This window comes from Esox lucius, chromosome 6, assembly GCF_011004845.1.
Source record: "Esox lucius isolate fEsoLuc1 chromosome 6, fEsoLuc1.pri, whole genome shotgun sequence".
In the NCBI taxonomy this organism is placed as follows: Eukaryota; Metazoa; Chordata; class Actinopteri; order Esociformes; family Esocidae; genus Esox; species Esox lucius.
Genome location: NC_047574.1, coordinates 22,819,605 through 22,847,087, shown reverse-complemented (window position 1 = coordinate 22,847,087; position 27,483 = coordinate 22,819,605). Strand labels below are relative to the sequence as shown.

The 27,483-nt window shown below is 40.1% G+C and overlaps 1 protein-coding gene across 1 annotated transcript in view; it reads left to right on the top strand.

The window, feature by feature from the left end:
• The window catches only part of ttc27 (tetratricopeptide repeat domain 27), a 106,244-nt gene that overhangs the window by 10,955 nt on the left and 67,806 nt on the right, over positions 1-27,483 (top strand). Inside the window, exons 3-5 of the mRNA XM_010892268.4 lie at positions 4,926-5,055; positions 11,584-11,724; positions 15,236-15,338. Coding sequence (XP_010890570.1) covers positions 4,926-5,055; positions 11,584-11,724; positions 15,236-15,338 — 374 coding nt within the window. The remainder of the gene's footprint in view (positions 1-4,925; positions 5,056-11,583; positions 11,725-15,235; positions 15,339-27,483) is intronic.

Sequence of the window (27,483 nt, the reverse complement as noted above, 5' to 3'; positions counted from 1 at the left end):
TTGTTCTTTTCCTGGCTTCGGGTTCTTTAGGATTATTATTTTTTTTTTTCAATTGAATTGTTCACATTATAGGTCATATTAAAAGGTGTAAAACGTTCTGACATGATTTATCTTTGTCCCTTTCTTTTACATCACAAAAACTTGGCATTTTCACAGGGGTGTGTAGACCTTTTTATATCCACTGTAGCTGTAGGCTACTTTTTGCAGTTATACTTGGTTTGCCCACAGACAAGCAAAGTTGTCCTGTGGAGCCCTGATTTCTGACAAAGTCAATACTCATTGATATACATTTCCTTCTTCCTCTTTCTATTTCTCCTCCTCTTCTATAAACTTCATTTGCATATGCAACTAAAAACGTTTGTGGGTAAACTTAGGGGCTCACAGGTTTTAGTTGATTTGGTCTTCCAATGTATAGGGCTTTGCAACTCAAATATACACAAGTCAGCTTGCAAAGTAAACCATTCTATGGTAGGTAGACAAATATTACTAAACAAGAACATTTCCAAATTGTGCACTTGCTTATGCAGTTCTAAAAAGATGTTTTGCCTGACAGGCAATTTTTTTCCCCAATAGTGTTTTACATCAAATATGTTCGACCATCCTCCAGAATAGCTGTTGGGTGGGAAAGCTTTTCTTACAATTTTAGAAATGAGCTGCTCAACCAGATATTAATATACTGGCTCTGTGTTGGTCCAGGGCTTGGTCCGGAATTGCTAAATAGTAGATAAATATAGGGTTCCTACAGAGTGGTTAAAGTGCCTTAAGCACTTTAGCAGAATTTGAGCTGAAAAAATCATGTGCTGGAATACCTTAATGTTCTATTTCCTCAACTGGGTTCTTGTAAATTACTTTATTGAAGTACTGTCCGGTCAATTGACCGGTGCTGCGCTGGTTGCTGTAAAACTCTGTGCTGTTTGCAACGCGATGCCGCCCATTACTGGTAATGGAAAAGCCATGTCATTCCATCTGTTAAAATGTCTAAAGTTGAGCCATTTATTTTACATCTGTAAGCCCCTAAATAGTATTTGAAATGACTGCATATTAGTTGCCTTTGAGTTCAGAAGCTTACCCCAACATCTTACACTTATGATAAAAATTTGTAGGCTTGACAAACTCTTTGCCAATCGATAGTAAAGTTATTTTGACCAAATTGGTTGGTCAGCGTTTCAAAGAGTTTATCTTGAAATGTTCTTTCTTTTTTCCATACAGTACTAGTCAAAAGTTCTGATGTGCTTATTAAACTATATTTATTTTTACTATTTTCCACATTGTAGAATAATAGTGACAACCCCAGAACTATGAAATTTCACATGGAATCATATAGTAACCAAAATAGTGTTAAATAAATCAAAATGCATCTATATTTTAGATTCTTCTTTGCACAGTTGTGTTGCTGTAGAACGGTGTTGTAGCCATGCTGATTGAGTGTGCCTTGAATTTTAAATAAAGCTTACCCACACTATCAGCTTTCATGTTTTACTGTGGGTACCTCACATGAGATCATCCATTCACCTACGCTGTGTCTCACAGACACTGTGGTTGAAAGCAAAAATCTCACAAATGTCAATTTCTTGTGTGGTTTGGCCAATGCAAGTCTCTTGGTGTCCTTGAGTTGTGGTTTCTTTGCAGCAATTCGACCATGAAGTTCTGAATCACGCAGTCTCCTATGAACTGTTTATGTTGATGTCTGTTACTTGAACTCTGAAGCATTTATTTGGGCTGCAATCTGAGGTGCAGTTAATTGCCAATTTCTGAGACTGGTAACTCTAATGATCTTATCCTCTGCAGTGGAGGTCTTCCTTTCCTGTGGCGTTCTTAATGAGTGCCAGTTTCATCATGGTTTTTGCAACTGCACTTGGAGAAACTTTCAAAGTTCTTGAAATGCTCTAGACTGACTGACCTTAAAGTGATGGTGGGCTGTCATTTTTCTTTTCAGAGCAGTTTTTGCAATAATATGGGCTACTACAGTACAAGGTTATAATCGTTAACGAAAACGAACGAAAAAACGAAAACTAGGTGGGAAAAAACATTTAACGCTATTTAAAACACGCAGAGTATTCGCTCAGCTGTATTTCCTTTCCCTGCTCTCCCTCCGTCTCTCTGTCACACACACACACACACACACACACACACACACCCCTCCCCTCCGTGCACACCGCGTCTCCATGAGAACGAGTGTTCGACGTTGAAGCAAGTTCACGAAAGGTTGGTTTCTCGAACACCTTTACACAATCACACATTAAAAAGTGGTATAAAAATTTTTTTTATTCTGAATATAATTTTGTCAGTGTGTTAATGTTTACCCGAGAAGCGATTGCGCCTTCTTTAGAAAGTTAACTACTCGCAAGTTTGAGGTAAAATGCACTTGGGTTGTCGATGTCAAAACACTATAAGCTGTGATTCAAATATTAAATAATGTCATTTTTACTTTTACACTGAATGTTTGCTGCTTCAATCCAGATGAGTAGGCAGAAGGCTATTGTATAAATTTAGAATAGGGTGTGAAAATTGTACAGCTGTGGTATTTGTATAGTGTGTGAATTCTGTTTAGAAGATGTGTAACGTTAGATTTCTGGTACGGCGTGTGGATTTTGTAAGAGTTAACGTTAAAGGAATTTCCATGGGGTGTGAATTTGGTAGGACTCTAGGTTGTTAAATGTGTATATTTTGTGAAGGCGTGAACCATATTTAATATAATAAAGTTCTGTGTAACATTATTAATGAAGGAATTATTTTAACTATCCCTTTCAGATACTTTTTTCGAAACATTAAAGCAAATCTACTAAATAGCAATCAGATGGCTAAAAACTTCATCTGCATTTTTAGTTCTATCTATTTATGCTCTTGGCAAAGGTCATAAAACTAGTGCTAGACATATAAATGTATGATGATTCATGGTTATCACAGGTTTTGAGTGCTAACATCTGTGAATCTGTGCCTTGCTCCAAATATACATATCATAACACTTTGCCCCTAAACAACATAGTTTTTGTTGAGTTATTATTACACAATACTTTTTCTGACCTTTTTGAATCTTGCCCCTGACAAATAGCCCATATTACAAAAAAAACACTAAAACTAACACTAAAACTAATAAAAACTAAACTAAAACTAAGCATTTTCAAAAAATAAACTAAACTAGCAAACCCACTTGAAAAACTAATTAAAACTAAACTTTAAAAAACAAAAAGTCAAAACGAAATAAAAATAAAAACTAATAAGAAATGCAAAACTATAATAACCTTGCTACAGTACATACATTTTTATGCCAACCCTACCTTGTCACATCACTGATAAGCTGCTGAAAAACTGATAAGCTCAAGGTGGAAAAAAGTTCCACAAATTATCTTTTAACAAGCCTGTTAATTGAAATCCATTCCAGGTGCCTACACCATGAAGTTATTTGAGAGAATGCAATTCTGTGCAAAGCTGTCACAAAGGCAAGAGGTGGCTACTTCGAAGAACCTAAACTATTTTAAAAATAAAGAAATTACCAAGACTGAGTTTCCAAACCTTTGACTGATACTGTATATTTTCAGGCATTAATACCTTTTTGATAATAGCAGTGGGGAAATGATGGCTTTGAACATAGGCCTGTGGTCCAGCCCACACTCCCGTTGTTTTAGTAAAATTAACATTGTGCATTGAGCGTGTCTGATGCCATAGAAGCGCTCTGAAAGCTTTGGTTTTGAGCATCAAGATATTTGACAGGTAACTTTTTGAAGCTGTACATAGAGCTTTAGGTAGCCTTTTCATCTATTACATTATATAATTGTTTCAATAATGAGAAAAAAAAAAGTTTTGCCTTTTTTAACATTTCACCCTGCTTGTTGCATTCCCCTCTTCTACATTCTAAAAATTGCTCAAGAGTTGAGAAATGTTGCATACCAACTGGCAGTGACGGAAATGCCATTCCATTAAGTGATTTAACCCTACGGTGTTTTAGACCCAGTCTGTGCTTTCAAATCTGTAGTAAGTGTTATTTGTTTCAAATGGACTTATTTTTTGTTTTCTGTTTTGTTAGCACATGATGTAGGCAATGATTTCCATTATCTAATTTTAGAAGGGAGGTTATCTATACTGTTTACACCCACCTGTTTGAAAATAGCTGTTCATAATCATGATTGCAATGTTTGGATAAAAAAGCGATTCAATATTTTGTCCAAATCATGCATCCATTCTACAACTACAATGGATAAGAAAAATATTTCATAGTAAAGTTAAGATTTTTTTCAAATGTATTAACCACCCCCAGAAATCTCACAACTGCATAAGTATTCAGACCCGTTTTCACAGTACTTTGTTAAAGCACCTTTGGCAGTTATTCCTCCAAGTCGACTTTGGTGTTACACCACAAGCTTGGCACACCTGTATTTGGGGAGTTTCTCCCATTCTGTTCTACAGATCCTCACCAGCTCTGGCGGGTTGGATGAGGGGGAACGTCGCTGCAAAGCCCTTTTCAGGTCTTGCTAGGCCAGTCGTGCGTGCGTGCGTGCGCGTGTACGTACTGTTCATGCATGCAATTCCGTTGATGGGGCAAAGCTTTGTTCTTTTGCTCTCCCCATTTTGTCTATGCCTGGACAGTCCTGAAGTTCCATTGAATGAGTCGATCTGTGCGAACTGGAGCAGCCTCTTAGATCCATTCTGGAAAGTTGGCCTGATTCTATGTGGAGATTAAAATGGCTATCTTGTTTTAGTATCTTTTCATCAATGTACTGATCTTGTGCGCTCTCTTAAGACTTGTTTGATTCTTTTTTCACTCCTTTTACAATCTTCTTTATCAAATGTTTCTTATCTCTGTTCTTTTCCCCTTTTCTATTACTTTCTTTCTCTCCCCCAGACTTGGTTTTCTCTGTTCTTTTTTTCATGTTTTTTTCCCCTTTTTGCTCTCCAACTCATTGTGACATTGCTCTCCTCTTTTTCAGGGAGAGGTCTATGTTGGCCCTGGCAGTGGCCTGCCTGCAGCTCTTTGTCCAGAGTAACTGGACAGGTCCCCCCGTCACCATCCATGTCCCTGACCTGCTGCCCCCGGCTCTTCTCTCCTCCTTCACTGAGGTATTGTAAAATGCGTATGTCTTGTCACTATGCCCAAGTACACATACCGCCAGCCACCTCTCGCTCCCCATGGCTGACCTAGACCGTTTTTACACCGTTAGTTTTATATACACCACCGATCAAAAGTTTGGGGTCACTAAGCAATGTCCTGGTTTTCCATGTTAACGCATGAAATGAGCTTGAATAGGAAATACAGCAAAGAGTGCAAATAATAGTTGTCCTTCAAACATTGCTTTCGTGAAAGAATCCTCCATTTGCAACAATTACAGCCTTTCCTACCTTTGGCATTCTAGTTGTCAATTTGTTGAGGTAATTTTAAAGAGATTTCACCCAATGCTTCCTGAAGCACCTCCCACAAGTTGGATTGACTTGATGGGCACTTTTGTGCCACATGGTCAAGCTGCTCCCACAACAGCTCAATAGGGTTGAGATCTGGTGACTGTGGTAGCCATTCCATTATAGACAGAATACCTGCCAACATCTTCTTTCCTAAATAGATCTTGCATAGTTTGGCGCTTTGGGTCATTTCATGTTGTAGGCGGAAATTAGCTCCAATCAAGCGCCATTCACAGGGTATGGCGTAGTGTTTGCAAAATGGATCGATAACCTTCCTTCTTCAAGGTCCCTTTTACCCTGTACAAATCTCCCACTTCACCACCACCACCACCACCACCAAACTTTCCCATTGCCTCTACCATCCTTGACTGATGGCATATTTTCTTTTGGTCTGCGTCTCTCAAATGTTGTTCTTTGTGATCCAAACACCTCAAACTTAGATTTCTGTCCATGACACTTTTTTCCCAAACATTCTCTGTCCAGTATCTGCCCAGTGACGAATTAGGTGTTCAACTGACCAATTTTTCTTATTAAAAGTAGTTATTGCCTTTACGAGGATGTTATTTCCTAATTACTAAAATCTTATTTTCAAACAATGTTTGTTTACATAATTGAGAATCATGTGATGACACCAGTCAAAATGTCATTGGGGATAATGTTACTGAATTTTCAAATTATGATATTAAATCAATAATTCTTAATGAATATATAAACTGAGGCTGTAACCAATATTTAGAGCTCAGAAAATAAAACTTGCACAATTTTTTTCTCATTGTGTTCTCTTTAAACGTGTCCTTACTTGTTCATGTTCTTTACCCACATTTTAACACTTCAATGTGATTTAAGATGTAAAATGTCTGAATGTTTTATAGGCATCATATTATACTTATTATTGTTGATTTCTCAACTCCATAAAATGGAATAATGCGTTTTAAGTGGAAAAATCTGCGTTATCCCTCCTGACTAAAATTGTTATTTTTGCACTACATGCACAACTTATGTTCAGGGAGTAAAAGGGAGTCACCTTAATCAGGCAGTTGTTTTGGCTACCAGTAGAAATCTGCAGCATTGACCTTCAACTTCCAAGTATGTAAATAATTATTAAATAAACTTATTTGCATAAAATCAACATTGTTTTTTAGCGTTATCCCAAATGACAACAGGATTTTACTATGTAGTGTATCAGTGAGCGAAAAGGGCAAATGAAACTCATTTTATGGATGACATACTAACCTTTCACCATTTTTTTGGGGGTCCTTCAGGGTCCTAAAATTCCACACAAAATCTCTCCAGATTGCTTGCTGTCCCAGATGACATTGGCTGGCTGCCTGTTTTGGGACAGAATGCTCCAGAGCAGAACAATCCACTGGATGTCATATTCTTGGTAATATTTAAATATATTATTGTAAAAATATATTTAAATATTGCCTGTGACAGAGATTTTAGGGTTTATTAGGTTTTATTTATTTATTTTTTAGATTTTTTGCATTTCACCATGAGGTTATCCACTGACATTTTGCCACTGTAAGGTCTAATAATTCTTAAACAGTGTAACACCCTCAATACAAGTTCTTATCATTTGATAAGACAAATTGCACATCACGTCTTTGAATCCAAACATGATAAATCAGCCACATCTGATAAGCAAAAGTCCCTGCCTAATGTTCTTAGTTGCAGTGAAAGATAGTTGACGCTAACGTTTGAGTTTATGATGTGATATTTTTGCGTAACAACGTCAGTGCAAATGCAACTAGACAATGCTTGTATGGTAACAATTAATATATAACAGAATCCTCACCCTTATTTGTTTATGCTTTTACTTGATGGTAGCGAGGTTTAACAAAAGTAACGCCAACTTTGCTAACATTGAAGATTTCACTTATGTTGTGAGGAAATTCTGTTCCTGTGAGAAAATGGTATCATTTGCAATTTACTGGCTACCTAGCAAACTACATGAACGTGAGGGTTAATCTCTTTCATGTAGTTTACATTACGTTCATAAAATTGGAACCAACTTACACAAATTATTTCCAATGCTTTTGTGCTGTAATAAGGGAAGCATTTTTGTACTCTCATAATTTAAGCATATTTTAGTTCTTTGACCCTCTTAACTTTCTCTTTTGAAAACCCCTTTCAATGCGGATGGCTACACCACAGAAAGGTTACAGAAACCTTTTGCTTATTTTTACAGGAAAGAAACCCGATAAAGATTATAAACAGTAAAATGTACCGGATTTGGGAGGCTCTTTAGTTAATTATTTTGATCTATATGAAATTTAAGTTCACAAGAAATGCACTTTATTCTTCAAAATATTATGTTCAACTGTAATGTTTTCTAGTACTTAAAATCTACTACCGTATAAAATGTTTTACCAGGATTATATATCGGCCCCAAATATCGGCCATTGTGCTCCTTGATCACAAATAATCGGAACCGGCCCTACACAACTAGTCTAAAGGCCAGTTTTATTGCTTATTTAATCTGCAGAACAGTTTTCAGCTGTGCTTGTATAATTGAGTTCTAATCATCAATTAGCCTTTTAAAATTATAAACTTACATTCGCAAAATTGTGTCAATGGGACATAGTGGGGATGGTTGCTGTTAATGGGCCTCTGTGCTCCTATGTACAAACACCATTAAAAATCATCCGTTTCTGGCTACAGTAGTAATTTACAACATTAGCAGTGTCTCCACTGTATTTCTGATCAATTCAATGTTATTTTAATAGACAAAACATTTCCCTTTCACATACAAGGACATTTTTAAGTGACCCCAAACTTTTGAACGGTTGTGTAGATGTATTTTGTTGTGTAGGAACTTAAAACAATCTCAAATTGGCACCACAGAAATTCTACTATCACCAACAACTACACCTTCTCAGTGGAGAGCTCCATGTTAGTGACCATGTCCAGGATGGAAGGCCAAAGAGCTGTTTGCACGTATTGAGACTTACTGCCTACCTCTGGTCCATCGGGACTTTGTTGTCATATAATTTGAATAGAAAATAATATTTACATATTATGTAAATATTATTTAAATGTTTTTTTCAAGCAGGAAAATTACAGTAGTCTAAACATGTTCCTAGAGGATATTCTGTATCCCCGAGAGGACTTTTCTAGACCAATCAGCCATTTCAATGCAAGGATTGTGGAGGGTCGGTGGAGGGGTGCGGCAGCACTGGGCTGTGACTCTGAAACACCGTGATGAATAGTGAGGACGGATGAGCCCTGAGTAATGAGGATCTATAGAGTCTGCAAAGGGAGGGGGTGCAGAGGGAGGGACAGGCCTTAGTAATGAACCTTTTCTGGGTCCCAATTATGCCGAATCGAGCGCAGTTTCCCCCAATGTCCGATGAACCTCATTGGTTGACTTAATCCCACATTACACAGGAGGAGAGAGATTCTGCTGTTGAAGACTTTTCCAGGCTTTGATTTATCTGCCTTGTTGTGAAGATGACCCCGTAAATGGTACTTCTCTTTATGCATTGTGGTCTGGGGACTAGGTACTGTAGATCAGCTCAATAAGTCACTGTCTTTACTAATGTTCCACTATGTTATCCGTGTTTTTTCTGGATCAAAAAGGCGTTCAGGTGGTGGGCGTGGTCAGGGGGCATGGCTAGGCATACAGTGATAGGCAACGTTGGCCCTCTGATGTAATCATTTTAGAGGGCCCTCCTTATCTTTAATACAATTTTAAAACCATTTCTTGAAATTCTACAAATTTTCCTCAGATGTTTTTTTTATTTTAAAGCTAATTTCCTGAAGTTAAAAAAAATGTCCCATGATTAAAGCTGAGAACAATGGCCCTGCAAACACTGCATGCACATTTAGCTTTCTATATCATTTGCTATCAATCTTGATCATTTGTGGCAAAACATTTCGAGAATAACCCATCCACAAAGTTAGATGTCACATTGTTTTGGATGTTTTAGAGATATCAGTGGCCTATAAAATCATTAACATTAAAGTTATTCGGGATCAAAACCACTTGCCCTCTGTTTTCTTAAATGTTGACTAAAAGAAGGATGTAAAGAGGTTACTTATAGGAAAACTAGTAATACATGACATGTATTGTGCCAATTTTGAATAAATACACTGCTCGAAAAAATTAAGGGAACACTTAAAATCACACAAAATATATTTGGACATTGTGTAAGTCGTTGAGAACAAAATATAATGGTCAATGGGAACTAAAATCACCAACTGGTTGCAGGCTGGATCTAAACTCACATGGAAAATCTAAGTAAACAATTGAAATCAACTAGTGGGTATTTCATCACGGCAACTCATGTTACTCAAAAGTGTGCATGTATGCACCCCTGACAATGTCTGGGCATGCTCCTGATGCGATGGCAGATGATGTCCTGGGGGATCTCCTCCCAGACCTGGATCAGGACATCAGTGAGCTCCTGGACAGTCTGTGGCGCTACCTGGCAGCGTCGGATGCCCTGATACATAACGTACCAGATGTCCTCAATTGGATTCAGGTCAGTCAGGGTACTGTTGGCTAGCATGTTGCGTTCTGACTGTTTGGTCAGAAACATGCATGCCAGTAGCCCGCTGGAGATCATTTTGGTAGGGCTCTGGCAGTGGTCCTGTGGCCTGTTCCTCCTTGCACATAGGAGATACCCGTCCTGCTGTTGGGTTGATGCCCTTCTATGGCCCTGTCCAGCTCTCCTCGTGTAACGGCCCGTCTCCTGGTATCTCCTCCATGCTCTTGAGACTACTGGGAGACACCGCAAACCTTCTTGCGACAGCACATGGATGTGCCGTCCTAGAGGGGCTGCACTCTCTGTGCAACCTGAATGGGCTGCAGGTACCGCCTCATGCTACCAGTAGTGTCAAGGACACTAGCAAAACAGAAAACTAGCGAAGAATCAGTCAAGAAGGATAAGGAGAGAGCAATTGTCTGTGGCACCACCGGCAAAACCATTCCCTTTTTGGGGGATGTCTTGCCTTTGCCTTTCCAGTGCAGTAGTTAATTTGCACCAAAACAGGTGACATTGATTCACAGTCGCTTATGCTTCCTAACGGGACAGATTGATATCCCTGAAGTTTAATTGACTTGATGTTATACTCTGATTAAGTGTTCCCTTAATTTTTTTGAGTCCTGTACATTATAATGCCCTTATCTATTAGAGGCTTTATAACTGCCTACACTCACATTATATAAGAATGTATACTGTATATGCTCATGAGTCAGAATTGTATTCCTGTAATCCCTAAATCAAAACCTTGCTCACTGCTGTCCTCCCTGTTGGTTCAGTCACGGTCTCACTACTCTCTGGGCCACTCAGTCTTCCAAACCCTGTCGGCTGTCCCTCAGCCTGCTCATCAAGCACCTCTACCCCAGCTTCAGTGACTCACTAGCTTACAATCCATTTTCCAAACTAAAAACTTACCTGAATTGTATAAAGCACTTCCTGAGGGTAATTGAAATTCATTGAAATCATTATTATTACTTTATTTAACATTTCAAAAGTTTTGTTATTTAGATGTTTTTGGTCAGCTTGATAAGTTTGCATTCGTAGCCCCTTTGAGAGGTGAAGTATTATGCTATTTTTCCTTTTTCCATGGTTTTGCAGGCAAAATATGAACCCACCCGTCTAATTATTCGCAAAACTAAAACACATGCTACAGCATTACCATAGCTAACTTGTATTGACAACATTGCTATTAGACATGGTTGAGTCTTCAAAGCGGTTTCTCTCGCTTAAAATTTCTTTACCGTTTAGCCGTCAGTAGAGAAACGGTTATCTTACTAATTGGCTAGCTAGTAGCTGCCAGGCAATTCTGACCAAGATTTGAAGAATGGGTTCTAAGACTGGTTTGGATATCAGATGGCCAACTTCGCTTCTTAGTACCGTATTTCTTAAAACATGCACGCATATTTTCTCACCGAAGTAATGGGTGGATTTCTATGTATTTTTGCCATTTTCTTCTTGGGTGGGCTAAATAAACGTTTAGGCTGCCCGCCCAAGTGTTTCTATTGTAGAAAAATCCCTTTTTGTTTTTTGAAAGTTGTGGACTGGAGACAGACATCAGCCAAATGTCTTCTGGGTGTGTTTACTTGCCTTCTGCTGTCATTTCAGGCATCTATTATGGGGACAATGCAACGGAGCCACAATAGATCTGTTAGTTTTCCTCTGCTGGATGCTATTGTTACTCCTCTCTGTGTCCTTTCTCTCCCAGCCTGGGGCCCTGACCTCAGCCCTGCTTGGCAGTCTTCTCTTGGATGGAGAGTCAGTGTACAGCCTGGTGGGGAACCCCTTCGTACTGCTACTGGCCAGGGTTTTGCTGGTCAACTGCTCTGCCAAGTTTGATGTCCTCCAGGTAAGACCGAGATTTCGTACATCACTGTCACTAAGCCTTATGTTGTCCTTTACTAATCCAGCTGAAGCTGTGGTTGTGCAACGACACCCATCACATCCCCTTTATATTCTGATTCAGTCCATACAAGGGAAGCAGTGTTTAATTGCCTCATTTGGGTCTGTTGTGCTTGATTGGCCTTTGGTCTTTGGAAAATGCACATTCATTGTTCAGTTCAGTGAAACAAATAATAAATAATATAAAATGTGTGTATAACCAAGCAATAAGGCGCGTGGGTCTGGTGTCTGGCCAAAATACCACGTCTAAGAGCCATGGCAGAAGGAGTATGCTTTAATCAGGGGGTGCAGACAGTGGCAGAGCACAAGTCTATGTATGTGATCCAGAAGAAGCGTGCCCGTCAGCAGTATTCATAGGCGCCCCAGGAACAAACAAACTAACAGACTCTTGAGGCATTCCCGTCGGTAGCAGTGACGCGTGTCTATCGATTTCGTTCAAACTCTGAAATTCTTCATCGGGGGGTGCTGAGGCTATGACAGGCTCCAGCACCCTCACTTCCCAGGTCAACGCTAGGGGCTGTTCTTAGGCTGGACTCAACCCAGAGGGCCTGGACATAGTGCCTAGCTTATGTAAAAAGGCCATATTTCACAAACCCCCGAGCCTCCTTATTGTGCTTATGAACTCTGTGATGCTTCATGCGTAACAGATCTTAGCCGTTGTTTGTTGGCCGTAAACCACACCCCCTTCTGCCTTATTCCTTGCAAATACCACAGCTAACTGTAAATCAGCTTTGGGATTGAAATCACCCAGTTTTAAATGGTAATAAATTGTGTTGATTTGGGCATCCAATGTACAAATATTACTAAACTAGAAGAGGTAACTTTTTTTGATGGTACTCTGTGGGCTTGCTTAAGCTTTATGAAATAAGCATAGCTGTTTTTGCCGGACCGTGTAAGCAATGCTGGCCAAAAAGAGCAAATGTCTCTTACTGGGTGACTGACTGGCTACCCCTGGTTAAATAGTGTAGTGATTATAGACACAAACTGCCATGCAGGGGACCGGTGTTCGAGTCTCTCCACAGTTAAAACATTATTCATTAGGATTTGTTCACGATCGACAAAGACTTGGCTTGCAACAACCATGAGCATCTACATTATAGTAAGCCTAAAATAACCAATTATATTGAAACTATTTATGGTGGATTTTCAAAGTATGCACCTGTGCATGCTTTTTACGCTCCTATAGATCACAACCCCTTGGGCAGTAAAAGAGGACGGTTTTCCACGGTTCTCATTTTTTCACTTGACGAAAAAGTCAGTTATCGTCACCTATATTGATTGTTTTTGTATCAATGTCATTCCCAAATGAAAGAAAAATGAACGTTGTTGTGCCAGGAAATGAAATAGCTTAGTCAGTGTAAAGTTCATCATACTCACTCGAAATTGCTCAATTCTTATGACTATTCCAAGTAGTAAGTTAATCGATACTAGTAAGCCTATTACTGGCTAATAAGCTTTTAAAATGGTCAGTGGCAAAAGCCATACAATTCATATATGCTATTTGTTCTGGAAGTAAGCGGAATAAGAAATGTTAGTCAGTTTAACACAATGCTTAGTGGTGTCTAGCTAAATATTCAACCTTGATGTGATGTTAATGCGTGACAAAATGCTCAAATGTCGAGACAGTACACAAACACTCAGCAGACGTATAGCTTACCGGTGTTGTGGTTAAAGGCACAGCCTGTCACATGGGAGACCTGGGTTCGAATCCTGCGTGGGCAGCAACATTTGTCCTTTCTATTCACGGACCGGCCGCAGTAGGCTTGCTCTGTTCCTTTTTTTTCTTTATAAAAGCATCAAACATGTTTGCTATGTTGCAATGTTTTTCAACAATGATGTTCATCCATAATAGCTACTGGGTGGCAGGCTTTTGTTCCAGTTTTAGTAATGAGCTGCTCAACCACTTATTAATAAACAGACTGTGATATTGGACCTGGGCTGGATCCAGAATTACAGAATAGTGGATTAAAAATAAGTTTCTTATAGAGTGGTTAAAGTGCTTTTGAATTTTTTTTAGTTAAAATAAAAACAAGTCCTGGAATGCTTCAAAGATGTTATTGTAATAATATGTGCTGTTATGAGGAAGCCGCAAAATTCTGGTGATGGAATTGAATGGAAAAATTCCCTCTTTCAGAATGTCTGAATTGCACCCTTTATTTTACATCCATAAGCCCCTAAATGGTATTTAAATTTGCTGCATATTGGCTCCCTTTGAGAATCTGTCCACAGCATCCTAAGATGATGATAGAAAGGGATATGGATGTCTCTACAGCCTATGTCAACCTATTATAATGTTATTTTGACTAAGTTGGTTGGTCAGCATTCTAAAGAGTTTATAGTTCTGTTCTTTTAAATATTTCTTTAAATATATTTTCATGTTATAGCTTTATTGATAGAAGTGTTGGGCAAATAATGTTGAGGGACGGCTCTGAACACTGGACCGCTTTAGGTCAGACACCTGTTTTAATTATGTTTATATTGTGCACTGTTTGAGAAAGGCAGACAATGCAATATGCAGTGACATGGGTGGGATAGCAGGGGCTTGTGCTTCGCAAATGAGATTGAAGATTACCTGCCTGATACATAAATGGCCGTTTTGAATTGTTTACCACCTTTTGAGAAAGGAAGAGACCAGGACAGAGGAAAGAACCACTGACGGCTTGAAGTTGTTATTTTCCCTGACACTTGGTGTTCTGGGCTGAGCTGAAAAACAGTGGGAGTTGGCTGTTTTTGTGGCTGTTTCAGCATTTTAAGTAGGCTATAGCATTGTACAGTGTGTATGTTCCAAGGGGCTGAACTGGACCAAACCTGAGTCTCCGTTTAACAACTTAAGGTGATCAATGTGATCAATGAGACATGCGGGACAGCAAACTAAAGTGTCAAGTCTGCAAAATGTTCGCTTGAGGCCGAGTTTAGTTTTAGAACTATTTTATTTCCCATTGCAAAGAAATGTGCATGTAGTTGACATTGTTAGGCTTGTATATGACATGGCCTGTATATGGATATGTGCTGTTTTTAGTGAACAGCTGCTGTAAACTTTTGCAAAGCGTTGGGATGCAGATTGTTTTTGGCTTCATCTATCACATTTTGTACTATGAAGCTTACACAGCTACCCAGAACAGTCAAGTCTGTTCACATCACTTGTCTTATTTTTCAGTCACTAAGGGAGATATCTGGTGGTGAGTCATTTGGTTTAACTGGCTTTTAAGCCAAGTGTCTGAACACTATGTTGAGGATGAGAATCCTGTAAGCTCTTGCCACGGTATTTGTGTGGTACTGTTTGGTTCTGGCCCAAGTGTAGTAGTTACGTATTCGGTTCCTTGCTCTCTGTGACCCCATTTGAATGTGTTTAGTTGTTTTACAAAAACACTCACTCTCCCATTCCGTCTTTCACATAACCGTTACCTGTTAATGGAAGAAACATTCTCACTTGTTTCTGTTTACTGCTTTGTGTGTAGCTACTGCCGTGGTGGACCCTGCGCTACGTGAGTCTACACCAGCAGATCCTGGAAGAGCGCTCCCCTCAGCTCCTCAGTTTGGCCCACAGCAGCATGGAAAAAGGTAAGTCAAAACTCATGCATTTTCGTCAGTCAAGTGGATGGAACAATATACATGTGAGTTGAGGTACAGGACCACTACTAAGATGATGGTATATAAAAAGAAAATAAAGGTATCCAATGAAACCAATCAAATTTCTAAACATCATGTTTGTGTTTGACTTGGTTGCTTGAAAACAAAGCCTATTTGCATTCCATTCTCATATGGCATGGATCACATCGAACTAAGCCAAAGGTTTATCTCTCTTTATCTTTGTTGGCCGTCTCCTTCCTGTTGGCATTGAGTGGGACAGCAGGGTATGGGAGCAGAAGTATGAACATGCTTTAGAGATTTTAGAGGGGAAATGATGTAGCTGTCATTTCTGATTTAGTCCTTGTATTTGAAGAGGGGTGACGTCAGCAGTTGGTTTAGTGTTGATGGCAGGTGACGTGGTGCTGTCTGTATGCTCTCCAGTGTTGATGGCAGGTGACGTGGTGCTGTCTGTATGCTCTCCAGTGTTGATGGCAGGTGACGTGGTGCTGTCTGTATGCTCTCCAGTGTTGATGGCAGGTGACGTGGTGCTGTCTGTATGCTCTCCAGTGTTGATGGCAGGTGACGTGGTGCTGTCTGTATGCTCTCCAGTGTTGATGGCAGGTGACGTGGTGCTGTCTGTATGCTCTCCAGTGTTGATGGCAGGTGACGTGGTGCTGTCTGTATGCTCTCCAGTGTTGATGGCAGGTGACGTGGTGCTGTCTGTATGCTCTCCAGTGTTGATGGCAGGTGACGTGGTGCTGTCTGTATGCTCTCCAGTGTTGATGGCAGGTGACGTGGTGCTGTCTGTATGCTCTCCAGTGTTGATGGCAGGTGACGTGGTGCTGTCTGTATGCTCTCAAGAGGTGTCTGTCTGTGTTCCCACATGGAGGCAGCTGTCCTTTTTACATAGATTATTGAAATAGTCATGTCAGCACACAATCTACAAAATGTCTGTCTTTCCCTTACTGTTTGCTTGATCGCTTTGTATACCTGTTTTATGTTGGACTTTGGTATATTTTTCTGAGTTTGTGCGTGCGTGCGTGCGTGCGTGCGTGCGTGCGTGCGTGCGTGCGTGTGTGTGTGTAGGCAAAATGTAGCCAGAGATTGATGTGCTCATGACGTATGTGTTGCTGTGTTGGCAAGTTCAGTCTAAAGTGGACATTTCTCCTCTAAATGGGAGTCTTCTTTCATTTGCAGTGGTTCAGTAGTGCTGGGTGGGTTAGAAAAGTCTGGTTAATTTTCCTGACAGGCTTAAAACTAAAAGGAGTCCACTTAAGAAAATCTCAGCTGTAAGCACATTTTATTATTCCCTTTATCTCTGGACCCACAGAAATCCTGCTACGGCCTCTGACGTGCCATCAAACAGGCGAAGCATCATTATAGGACTAAGATGGAATCCTGTTACACCAGCTCTGATGTCTGTCGGATGTTGCCAGGCTTGCACACCATCACAGACTACAAAAGAAAACCCGTCTATGTGCTCTCCAGTGTTGTGAGCCTACCAAACAACCAAATGCCTTTTATGCTTGCTTCATGGCAAGTAACACTAAAAAATGCAGGACATGACCTGCTGTTCTGGATCATCACTGATGACAATGAGATTCTTAACGCGCAGAATAATTCTACCCAAAATACATTAGTGTGTAGCAGAAGTGTTGAAAACCTCAGACCAGTTCTCATTACTGATTTGCAAATGGTAAATGTTCTGCTTCAAATCTGTGAATTAAACAATATAGTTTTCCTCTTAACTTGGCACCCCTTATTCAGTTAGTCAACTAATCATCAAAGCTTTGACTGATTGAATTTTGGGTGCCAGTAGAGTTGCAACTATAATGTAAAATGTCAGGGGAGGCTAAAGGAGAGTTTTCTGAAGCCCTGGTCTACTATGCCAACACCTTGAATGGATGAACAGAGCAACATGATGCTGTTCAGCAGCAAGTGCTTCCAGTATGTCATTTGTAACATTGATGATAGCTTTATTAGTGCCGTGATTCTTTTTAAAACCCGATGGAAACTGGCACAGAACATTACTGGTGCATTCATTTCCTTCAGTTCAAGGATGTTTTCAAGGACTTTTTGGTAATGGGAGGGAAGAGTTTTAAAGGGTCTGCTCTTTTTAACATTAGCAGAAACAAAATTAAGTCAACTTCCATTCATCGAATACACTGATTCTCAAAGTGTGGTATGTTTGCCATTGGTGGTACACGGTGCTCCCTTTAGAGGATATACTGTATATTTAGTGAAATCATATATTCTGAGGTTGTACATGGTGTAAAACTTTGGAGAACCACTGATCTATTATAACAATTTATTCATAGATAGGGGTTGAAATCTAGTTTAAAGGCAAAGCAATATTGTCAGCAGCAAATGTCAGAATGGTTCAGATCACCAGGGCCAGCTGATTTATCAGTACTGATACTCTTTAGAGCTGAGAGGACATCTTTGCTTGTGATTGGTATTGATCCCATGTTTCAGGAGCTGAAATAAAAGATCCTAGAAATGTTCCATATACGCATTTTTCAAATGTTGTGGCTACGTTTATTTACATCCCTGTTAGTTAGCACTTCTCCTTTGCCATGGCAATCCATCTATCTGACAGATGTGGCATATTGAGAAGCTGATTAAGCAACATTATCATTTCACAAAATGCTCCTTGTGCTGGGAACAATAAAAGGCTACTGTAAAATGTAGTGTTGTCAAACATCCTAATGCCATAAATGTCTCAAGTTTTAAGAGTGTACAATTGTCTTGCTGACTGCAGAAATGTCCACCAGACCTGTTACCAGATTATTCACTTCAGTACCACAATATCCAATGTCTTTTTGAGAATTTGTCAGTACATTTAAACGGCTCTGTAACCATGGTAGCCCATGACCTCCACATCTGGGTTCTTATCCATCAGGATTGTGACCCCAGCATATAAAACTGAGGGCTTGCGCAACCAGATAAGGTTGGCACAACTGACAGAAACCATCCAAGGGAAGCTTATGTGTGTATTCTGACTCTCGCTAATCATCCTCTGAGAACCATGATTTGTAGTTCCTAAAGGACTACAATTCATTGTTTGATAAAATAACACACTATTTCAATATTAAACGGTTGTTTCACCCTCTGTGACCCTTAGATGGTTTGTATTATGTTTGAACCATTTCTAAGTCAGTTAGATTTGTTTCACACATACTTGTCCAGTAGTTAGGGAATTATATTTTTGTGCTAAACAACACAGTATTATGTCTGAACGTTTATTGAAGGACTGGCGAGATCTGAAAAAGAATGTATTAATGTCGTCTTCCATTTTGCAAAGCCTCAATGATATGCCGATTGTGTTACAAGTCCATTTGTGTGTAGTCACGCTTGTCCTTGATTGATAGAGCCATTGAATGTATTTCAGTGATGTTTGTGTTAGACATTATCTAACTGTAGGTGTCATGGTTCCCCAGAACAATTTAAAGAACCTTTTGGTGTAGAGCGGCTAGGTTGTTCATATGGTTCTTTGAATAAGAAATATAAATGGTACTTTACAATACCCTTTGACAATGTCCTTTCAGAACGTAGAGGGATTCCCTTATGCTTCTCAAATTAAAGAATACTCCAATCATCTTTTTAGTGTATTATTAGTAATAAGTACATTAGTAGATGAGCAATGGTGAAATTGTCCATTTAAGGATGAATGAAATTCTTTCCGATTTCCTAAATAACAATACAGTTAATTTAAAAATCCCCCCCCCACCTAAATAATTTCTGATAATGCAAACTGTCATATTTTGTATATAATTTGAAGGAAATTGAACTGTATTAATGTGGTGCCTTTAAATGGTACCTTAAGAGAGTCAATCCACGTTTGTCTTATGGATTCTTTGGACATTTGGGAGGATTAAGTTGTTGAGTGTAATTTGAATCGATCAGCTACAGAAAACAAGTCCAATTTAGATCACCATTAAGAATGTTTTTTGTAATCTAACTTGGACAATAAAGCAAGTTGAACTCGAGACTCTTTGCAGCAGAATAAACTGTTACGCTTTCAGTTGCTACAGTGCATTGCATGCAATTCCATACCTGTAGTAAAACCATTACAGTCGAAAAGAATGTAGTTACGGTTTGACTAATTCATCATTTTTGCAGATCACGTAAGCGGAGCCTGCCAAAAACAGCGAATGTCTCTTACTGAGTGCCTGACTGACTGATTGACTACCCATTGTTAAATAGCGTAGTGGTTAGAGACCCGGACTGCTACGCAGTGGACTGGTGTTCGATGTAACTCCACGGACTAAACCACGTAGTCATTAGGATCTGTCCAGGATAGACTAAAACCTCGCTATCTGCAAGCTTCAGTAGTTATGTTATATTGTCAACCTAAAATAAAAATAAAATCGGTTATATCGTGACTATTTCTGGTAGATGTATGCATCTGTGCATGCCTTTTGGGATAATATAAACCACAACCCCTTGTGCAGTAAAAGAGGAGGGTTTTCCAGGATTCTCTTGTCTTTTAACTTGACGAAGTAGTTAGTTATCGTCACCTATATTGATAGATATTTTATCAATGTCATTTACTAATGAAAGAAAAACGAACGGTGTTGTGCCATGAAGAAATGAAATGGCTTTGTCAGTGTAAAGTTCATCTTCATTCTCAACATTCATTCCTTCTAATTGCAGGCTGGCTGAACTAGGCCTGTCTGGTTCCTCATCTTGTTATGATAGTGATTGATGACTAACTTTATGAAGCCTGCCTGCCAGACAACATTTATTAGTCGGCAAATCCATGTCAGCCGTCGAGTTATTGAGCTTATTAAATGTGATCCATAACTTTGTGTTTTCTCATTGTTGGAAACTGTGGAAACATCCACTATTGATGCTGAGCTGAGAAGTACAACTTTTCTGTTTCAAATTTTGATTTGTATCACACTTGAAAGGAGCAGACGTGACATTGTAGAAATGAGGTGTACGTTTTCTTTTTACTATTAAAAATACAATGACGAAGGGAACAGGAAATCCCCCTCATCCCTGCAGACACCCTCTCTTGCTGATATGAGTTTTCTCCTGATTCTGCCATTACATGTCCCCCATCAGTATTTATGCTCCCTGCCCTAAAAATAAGCCATTTATATTATTTTTTCCCTATCTGGGGCTGTTCTTAATCAGTTTAGGGAGATTTAGTGTTTGGCTGGCTGGGCCACTGAAATAAAACAGAATTTCACAGGCGCAGGGCTCATGTCAGCGTTGACACATCTTCTGCGCTTCATATCCCCCCTTAAAGATGACATCCCTTCCTCCAGCTGACAGCCGACAGAACGCTAACCTTTTTGTTTTCCCCCACCGGACGCCACTTCAGTTTGGAATCAGAAGAGAAACCTTTTGTGACTGGAAGGATTTGCCAGCCAAGGCCCTAACAACAAGAACGTTTCCCCCCTTTTCACTCGTGTCTGACTGCAGTGTGATGTCTCCGTCAGGGTGTCTGAGCTTTCACACTGTTGAAGGGGGTGAAATTGCACATGTTTTATCCTTGGCTCTTTTTGTCAGCTTTGTCTTGACACATTGGGCTTGTAATTGCACCATGAATTGCAGTGGAGGACGTAGTAACCTATTAATCTTTCAAGAGGCAGGCCTCTGTACAAACAAGTTATCAAACCCTGAATTAATCTTGGGATTTGGGACGGTAGTTAGAATTTCACTTGAACTTATTCAAAATAAGGATGTGGTTGCAGATCCAACCTTTTCATGATCTATTCGTTTGCCTCTGCATCTGCTGATAAGTATTTACAAGTTTGTTTTACCCATAGACTTTTGGCTAATTCTAGAGAAGGCACAACTTGGGAAGATGGTGCTAATTTCATACATTTAATACAAGTTAGATCAAAGCTATGTTTTTCTCTGCAGGATCTCTGATCTCAGTTCACATAACAGGACCAAATCATAGCCTAAATACATCTTGATGTTAATGTTTTAACATCAACATGAAAAAATAATACGCATTGGAATACCAGTGGTGGGTTTCTACCAAACCGACTTTTTGGTGGGAGTAGGAATGCAGACAATGAAACCTTCTCAAAAAAGATCTCAGATTCAAACGTTGGGAGTGGCTTACTATCTCAAACTGTCGCACCTGGTCGAAATGAGGGTTGATGTCATCGCAGATTGGTAAATCGGATAAAGCCGTTGATGCAAGAACTTGCTGCACCTGTCCTTATTTACATATGACGCACCTGTAATTTAAGCAGGGGAACAGTTGTGCTCAAAAGTATGCATACCCTTGGAGAATTGGTAATGAATGTACCATTTGTAAAGAAAACATGAGTGAGCAGGCAAAACGCATGTCTTTAATTTCTAATGGGAATCACATTCAACTGTAGGTCATAACAAAATGGCATAATCGTAAAACAAAACATGGCAACAATCTATTTTTTTTTTACTGACCCCTGTTCAAAAGTCTGCATACCCTTATTTCTAAATACTGTGTATTTCCCCCTTTAGCGTCAATGACAGTGTGCAGTCTTTTGTAATAGTTGTGAGGCCCAAGCAGCACTCTCACATGCAGCAACACTTAGGCAGTACAGCTAGGCATACAAAGATTAATAAAATAATAAAGCAATGTTTTATGTCAGACAGTAGTAATGTGGCTTTCATCACAAATAAGAAATAAGTAGACCCTTAACTATTGGGAGTGAACATCTAACTCAGCACTCTGAGTTTGTCGATAGCCTAATAATCAACATACTTTCCTGAGTCATGGACCACCAAATGTAAGCGTTTTTTAATATCTTATTGTATGTTATCCATATGTGCATAAACGCATTTCCACTGCGTTTTCTCTGAATTTGACTGTTTCTTTACATCTGTCTGGACTTATATAATATACATACCATGACTTGCTTTGCATAAAAACAGTGAACCCTTGTTTTTTTGAGCAGATGGTGTTAACAAACGACTTGTCTATTTTGCCTTGTGGCATCCTGTGTTTTGGCCCCCTGAGTGATAACGTCTATGGTGTTTTTGTGTTACTGTAATGTACCAGCATAGGATTTGCTATAATACAGTTATGTTATTTAGAATACTGTGTTCTTGCAGACATTGATTCAACTTTTGTCAGAGTAGCCTGAGTAGGCTACTCTCTTGGTCTGGTGGACTATAGATCCAGCTAAGTTTTGTTTTTGTTGCTTTCAATTAGGCTGATTTGTTTTCTACGCTGTTATTTTTTTCGGAGCATGCCTAGGTCCTTTGCGCTTTTAGCAAAAAAGGGATGTGTCAGTCTTTGATCTGTGGTCTGCTGCTGCCATTTCTTACAAATAATGAATATAAATAGATTAAAATGATTGTTGTTGCTCATGATATAGCCTTTTTCTGCCATGTAAGCCTTAGTGTCCCATCTAATGAGAACAATGCTAACTAGTCAGATATCCTGTAGAGAAGGAGGGTATTGGCACCCTTTGTGAAATTGATCAAAAGTGAATGCAAAAAATAAAACAAATTAGTCCTATTTTGGGCTCAAACATAACCGGGATCTGTATACTTTCGTTAAAATAAATTTTTCTCAAACACAAACATTAGTAAAATGCTTCTGCTAATATAGGTTTCTGAACTATTGGCGCCCCTAAAATCAATGTATTCTGACGCCTCCCCTAGTGTGGATAACAACACAGAGCCTCGTGTTTTTCAGTCGTTGTTAGTTACCAAAAAAACGTGAACTTCAATTTAATTTATAAAAAATGTGACATTTTAAAAGGGTTCTTGAGAAAATAACTGTATACACTGTTATTTTAGTGTACAGCACGCCCACTTAGAATTCAAGTCATATGACAAGAATGACTGTTCTATGTCAAAGTCACATGACTACAAGGGCTACTGTATGCATGAAAGTAATTGAATTAAACTTGACACGATGTATGAGAGAACTAACTATCTCTGTACAAAGGACACTAGGTAGGAAATGTGATGTCCCATTACTGATGGGTCCCAAACACCCTGTCCATACCACCTGTTAGGAACTGTGTATGTGACTGTCATAGGACTCTCTGAATAGACCCTTGGGTCATAGGTTGGAATACGCCATACAAGGGTATTTTGTAGGATATACTATTTCTTATAATAGGCTTGTTGGTAAAGCGTGTTAATATGAAATATCTTAAATATAAATGGAAATAGAAGACAAATTAGGTATTTTTAACAATCAATCAATCAAAATGTATTTGTATAGCGCTTTACAACAACCAGCAGGTATCCTAAGTGCTTCACATCAGGGAACCAAGAACAAAACAACATATATTGCAATAAAAAAAAAATGTTGACGTAGATAAAATCAATAAAATCATAAAAGGTTACATAGAAACAGCAAGAGGAAATTCACACAAAAGCCATTCTAAACAGGTAGGTTTTGAGTTTAGACCTGAAAAGAGCAACATCTCCTAACACACAAAACAAAATTGCAGTGTTTGGCTAGTTTCACCATTCCTTTACCTGATCTGTCAGTCAGTAACCAGCGGTCTCCTTTTAGCTGACAGCTGACATTGTATTTTACATCCTTGTGACCTCAAATGTGTACCCCAGGGGGACAGCAACAGGGGAAAGGCATCAATATAGGTCCTGCAGGCAGAGACCAACTAAAAAACATAGGATATCATAACAGACGCCACTTGGTTTGGTTTTATAAAAATATTCTTTAGGGGTGCAAATACTTTTGAAATGTATATTTTGCAGAACAAAATGTACCAATCAATATTATTTTTTTTATTGGAGAACTGCTGTGTTGGAATGAAAGCATACGGTTCTCTTTATGTTTGAGTGTTTATTTCTTGAATTTTTTGCTCAATTTCCGGAAGGGTGCCAATTTCTTTGAGTTGACGACATGGGAGTCAGTGTTAGTGCCTTAAGAAAACTGACCATCCTAAGCCAGAACTACCATTATGTTCAATGCCTGCTTCTGATGCTTAGCAGTTCTGGTCCTGACTGGTTTCTGGGTGGGTGATCAGATGCTGCTAATGTTGTCTGATGGCCAGTCTAAAGGTTTTTCTGAGAAGATCCCAATTCCCCAGGGCTGTGATTGGGTGTGTGGTCTTGTGTAAGGGGTTTAATGCCTACATGTCTGAACAGGAAAACATCTCACACTTTAATTTCAACTTGTTTCTACTAGGAAGGTTACTGTTCTAGCAGCCGGCAGAGAGGGACTTGGTGTGGATTGTGTGTGACATTAGTTTAGCTTTTAGGGGCAAGTGTTTCACCTAATTGGACTACTCTTGGGTGAGACAGCTACAAAACATCTGCTTTTCCAATAGTGACCTGCATATCTCAGTGATCACCCCTCCAACATTCATTTCAGTTCTGTGCTGCCCAGGATTAGAATCCATTTCAAGACCCTTGGTTTCAAATCCCTGCCAATCGATGACTGCCTGAAGACTGCGACATGCAGGCCTCACCCTACCATCTTCATTGACTCAGCCTGTTCTGATGGTGCACCGGGGACCCAGGTTATGACAGTGATGCAGTTGCTATTAACTGTGTGGTCCCATCGCCTTGTTCAAAAAATACACATGCAAAGTAACAGATTTTGACAGAGTTGGTAATGAAGGAACGGTGGGACAAGCGGGGCTCTTCTGCTACTCTGAAATGTCTGCCATCTTAAGCATAGGCGGAGAGGCACACCAATCTACATTACTTTACTAGCTACATCAATGCCAATCCATCAATGTGCAGCCCGTCGACAGCCATATTCTGCATGGTCGCTCTGCTGCTTTGGTGGAATACACCTACATCTATCTGACTCCTGTTTCTCCCTCCACATTAAAACCTGCATGAAATAACGCCTCCAACACTGGCGTCTTGGCATTCCCCGCCGCTCGCCGTCTGACTAGAGAGTCTGGAGCGTGTGACGACGGGGCAGGCAGGCAGGGAGGGAGTTAATTGGGAAGCAGGAGGAGGGAGATGTCAGGGAGCATTGGGATCTCTGTCCACCACCTGGAGGATAAAGGCGGCCAGCTAGCCTGTGTCAGGAAGTCTGTGTGGGCCAGGACACTTGGGCATGTGCTGGTCAATACGAGGGATCTAAACATTGGTACTGGTGCCTGACAGCCCGCCTCCTAGAAAGCTATGATGAGCCCTCATTTTCTCTCACCAATGGGCGGCAGCCCTGGAGGGCTTTGTGGGGAGATTGTGTGGAGGAAGAATTGTTGGCACCCTTTAGAAAGCCTACACCTCTCCCGTGTGACGTTAACATAACAGTCAGTGGTATGTTAAGGGAATCTGTAGGCTGGCTTGTTGTTGGTCTAGGTGGGTTTGAAGAGGCCCTGGTATTGAATACCGCTCCGGCTGCGAATAGAAGCATGTTGGTCTACCGAAGCCTCCTGTCTGTTTGGCTGTCAGTGGAGTCTGTGCCATGGCACTCACCGTCTTTTCAGCTTCTTTATATATTATTGGAAACAAGGGTTGTTTAAAAACCCCAAGTACCAGTGCCAACCCCATCCCCCCACCCCACCCCCCCGTGCCCAGCCAGATTTATGCATCACCCCACAAGAGTATAAATCTGGTCTGGTTTAAGAGTTTGCCGGGCTCCATGGCCTTTCACAGTGCACCAGGATGAGGCTGCTGAAGCCTGCTCCGCTTCCAGACACATTGCGTTCATGCTGGGGGAAATGTCCTGTGTTTGCCTAGATGCAAGGAGACCTCAGGCTCCTAAGGCCGTCTTCTCTTCTCCCTTAGGTGTTTTTATTTTCTCCCAACAAATAGAACTACTGTATGCCGGCCTATTGCCTTTCACCATGAATAGTCCTTCTGTGGACGGCGTCCTGCGTTCCCCAAAGTTGTGGTGGTGTTGTCTATGATGGAATCACCTGACATCTAAAACAGGGAGCCATCCAGACAGAGGGGTGTGCCGTGGCCCTCCTGTGGTTTGCACCCTTCACCGTTGATAGATGGAGTGCCAAAAGAGCCCGGTTTGGTGGAGAAAAGTCTTGGAATGGTTTTTGTGCTGTTTCCCATTGGTCTCTTTGGTGGGTCTATAAACTGCTCTAAGTGCTCTACAGTCGCTTCATTGAAAACCACCACATAACCTATTGTTTAATGGAGTGAATGTGTTTGTTTAATTGGTGTAGCCAGGTGGCTAATATTTCCTAGACATTGTCCATAGACATAGTCTTCTACTGTTCCTCAAACAAGTTAAAGAACTGGACACGAGGCAGCGCTGGACACATGGTTCTTCATAATCCTGTTATATTTCAGCTTGCCCTTTAGTCCGACATTGGTTTTGCCCATTGTATAGATCTACCACTTGGTTGGTGCATAGTAGTCCAAAATGTTTCCTGTTAATCATAGATCCTTTTCTGTGCTTACAAATTTTGCTTCAAGTGGGTAACCCGTGCATCATGGTGGCCAAAACACCACCAAGCTCCCATGGTAACTGGTAGTTGCTGATATAACTACTAATGTTAAATCTGGAGCTAGTGATTGAGAAAGTGAGAGAAGGTGTTGGTTTTTCCCTGCTTTTTTAATTGTCGGCATATGATTGCAACTGTTACTCCAGTAAACTAACATTGAATAATAGGATCAGCTTTACACACCTACAGTGGGGAGAACTAGTATTTGATACATTGCTGAGCAGGGGGACCTTGCGTGAGCTGCAGGATTTTAATCCATGATGGCGTAGTGTGTTACTAATGGTTTTCTTTGAGACTGTGGTCCCAGCTCTCTTCAGGTCATTGACCAGGTCTTGCCGTGTAGTTCTGGGCTGATCCCTCACCTTCCTCATGATCATTGATGCCCCACGAGGTGAGATCTTGCATGGAGCCCCGGACAGAGGGAGATTGACCGTCATCTTGAACATTTTTTTTTTTATAATTGCACCAACAGTTGTTGCCTTCTCACCAAGCTGCTTGCCTGTAGCCCATCCCAGCCTTGTGCAGGTCTACAATTTTATCCCTGATGTCCTTACACAGCTCTCTGGTCTTGGCCATTGTGGAGAGGTTGGTGTCTGTTTGAGTGTGTGGACAGGTGTCTTTTATACGGGTAAAGAGTTCAAACAGGTGCAGTTAATACAGGTTATGAGTGGAGAACAGGAGGGCTTCTTAAAGAAAAACTAACAGGTCTGTGAGAGCCGGAGTTCTTACTGGTTGGTAGGTGATCAAATACTTAAGTCATTTCATAAAATGCAAAT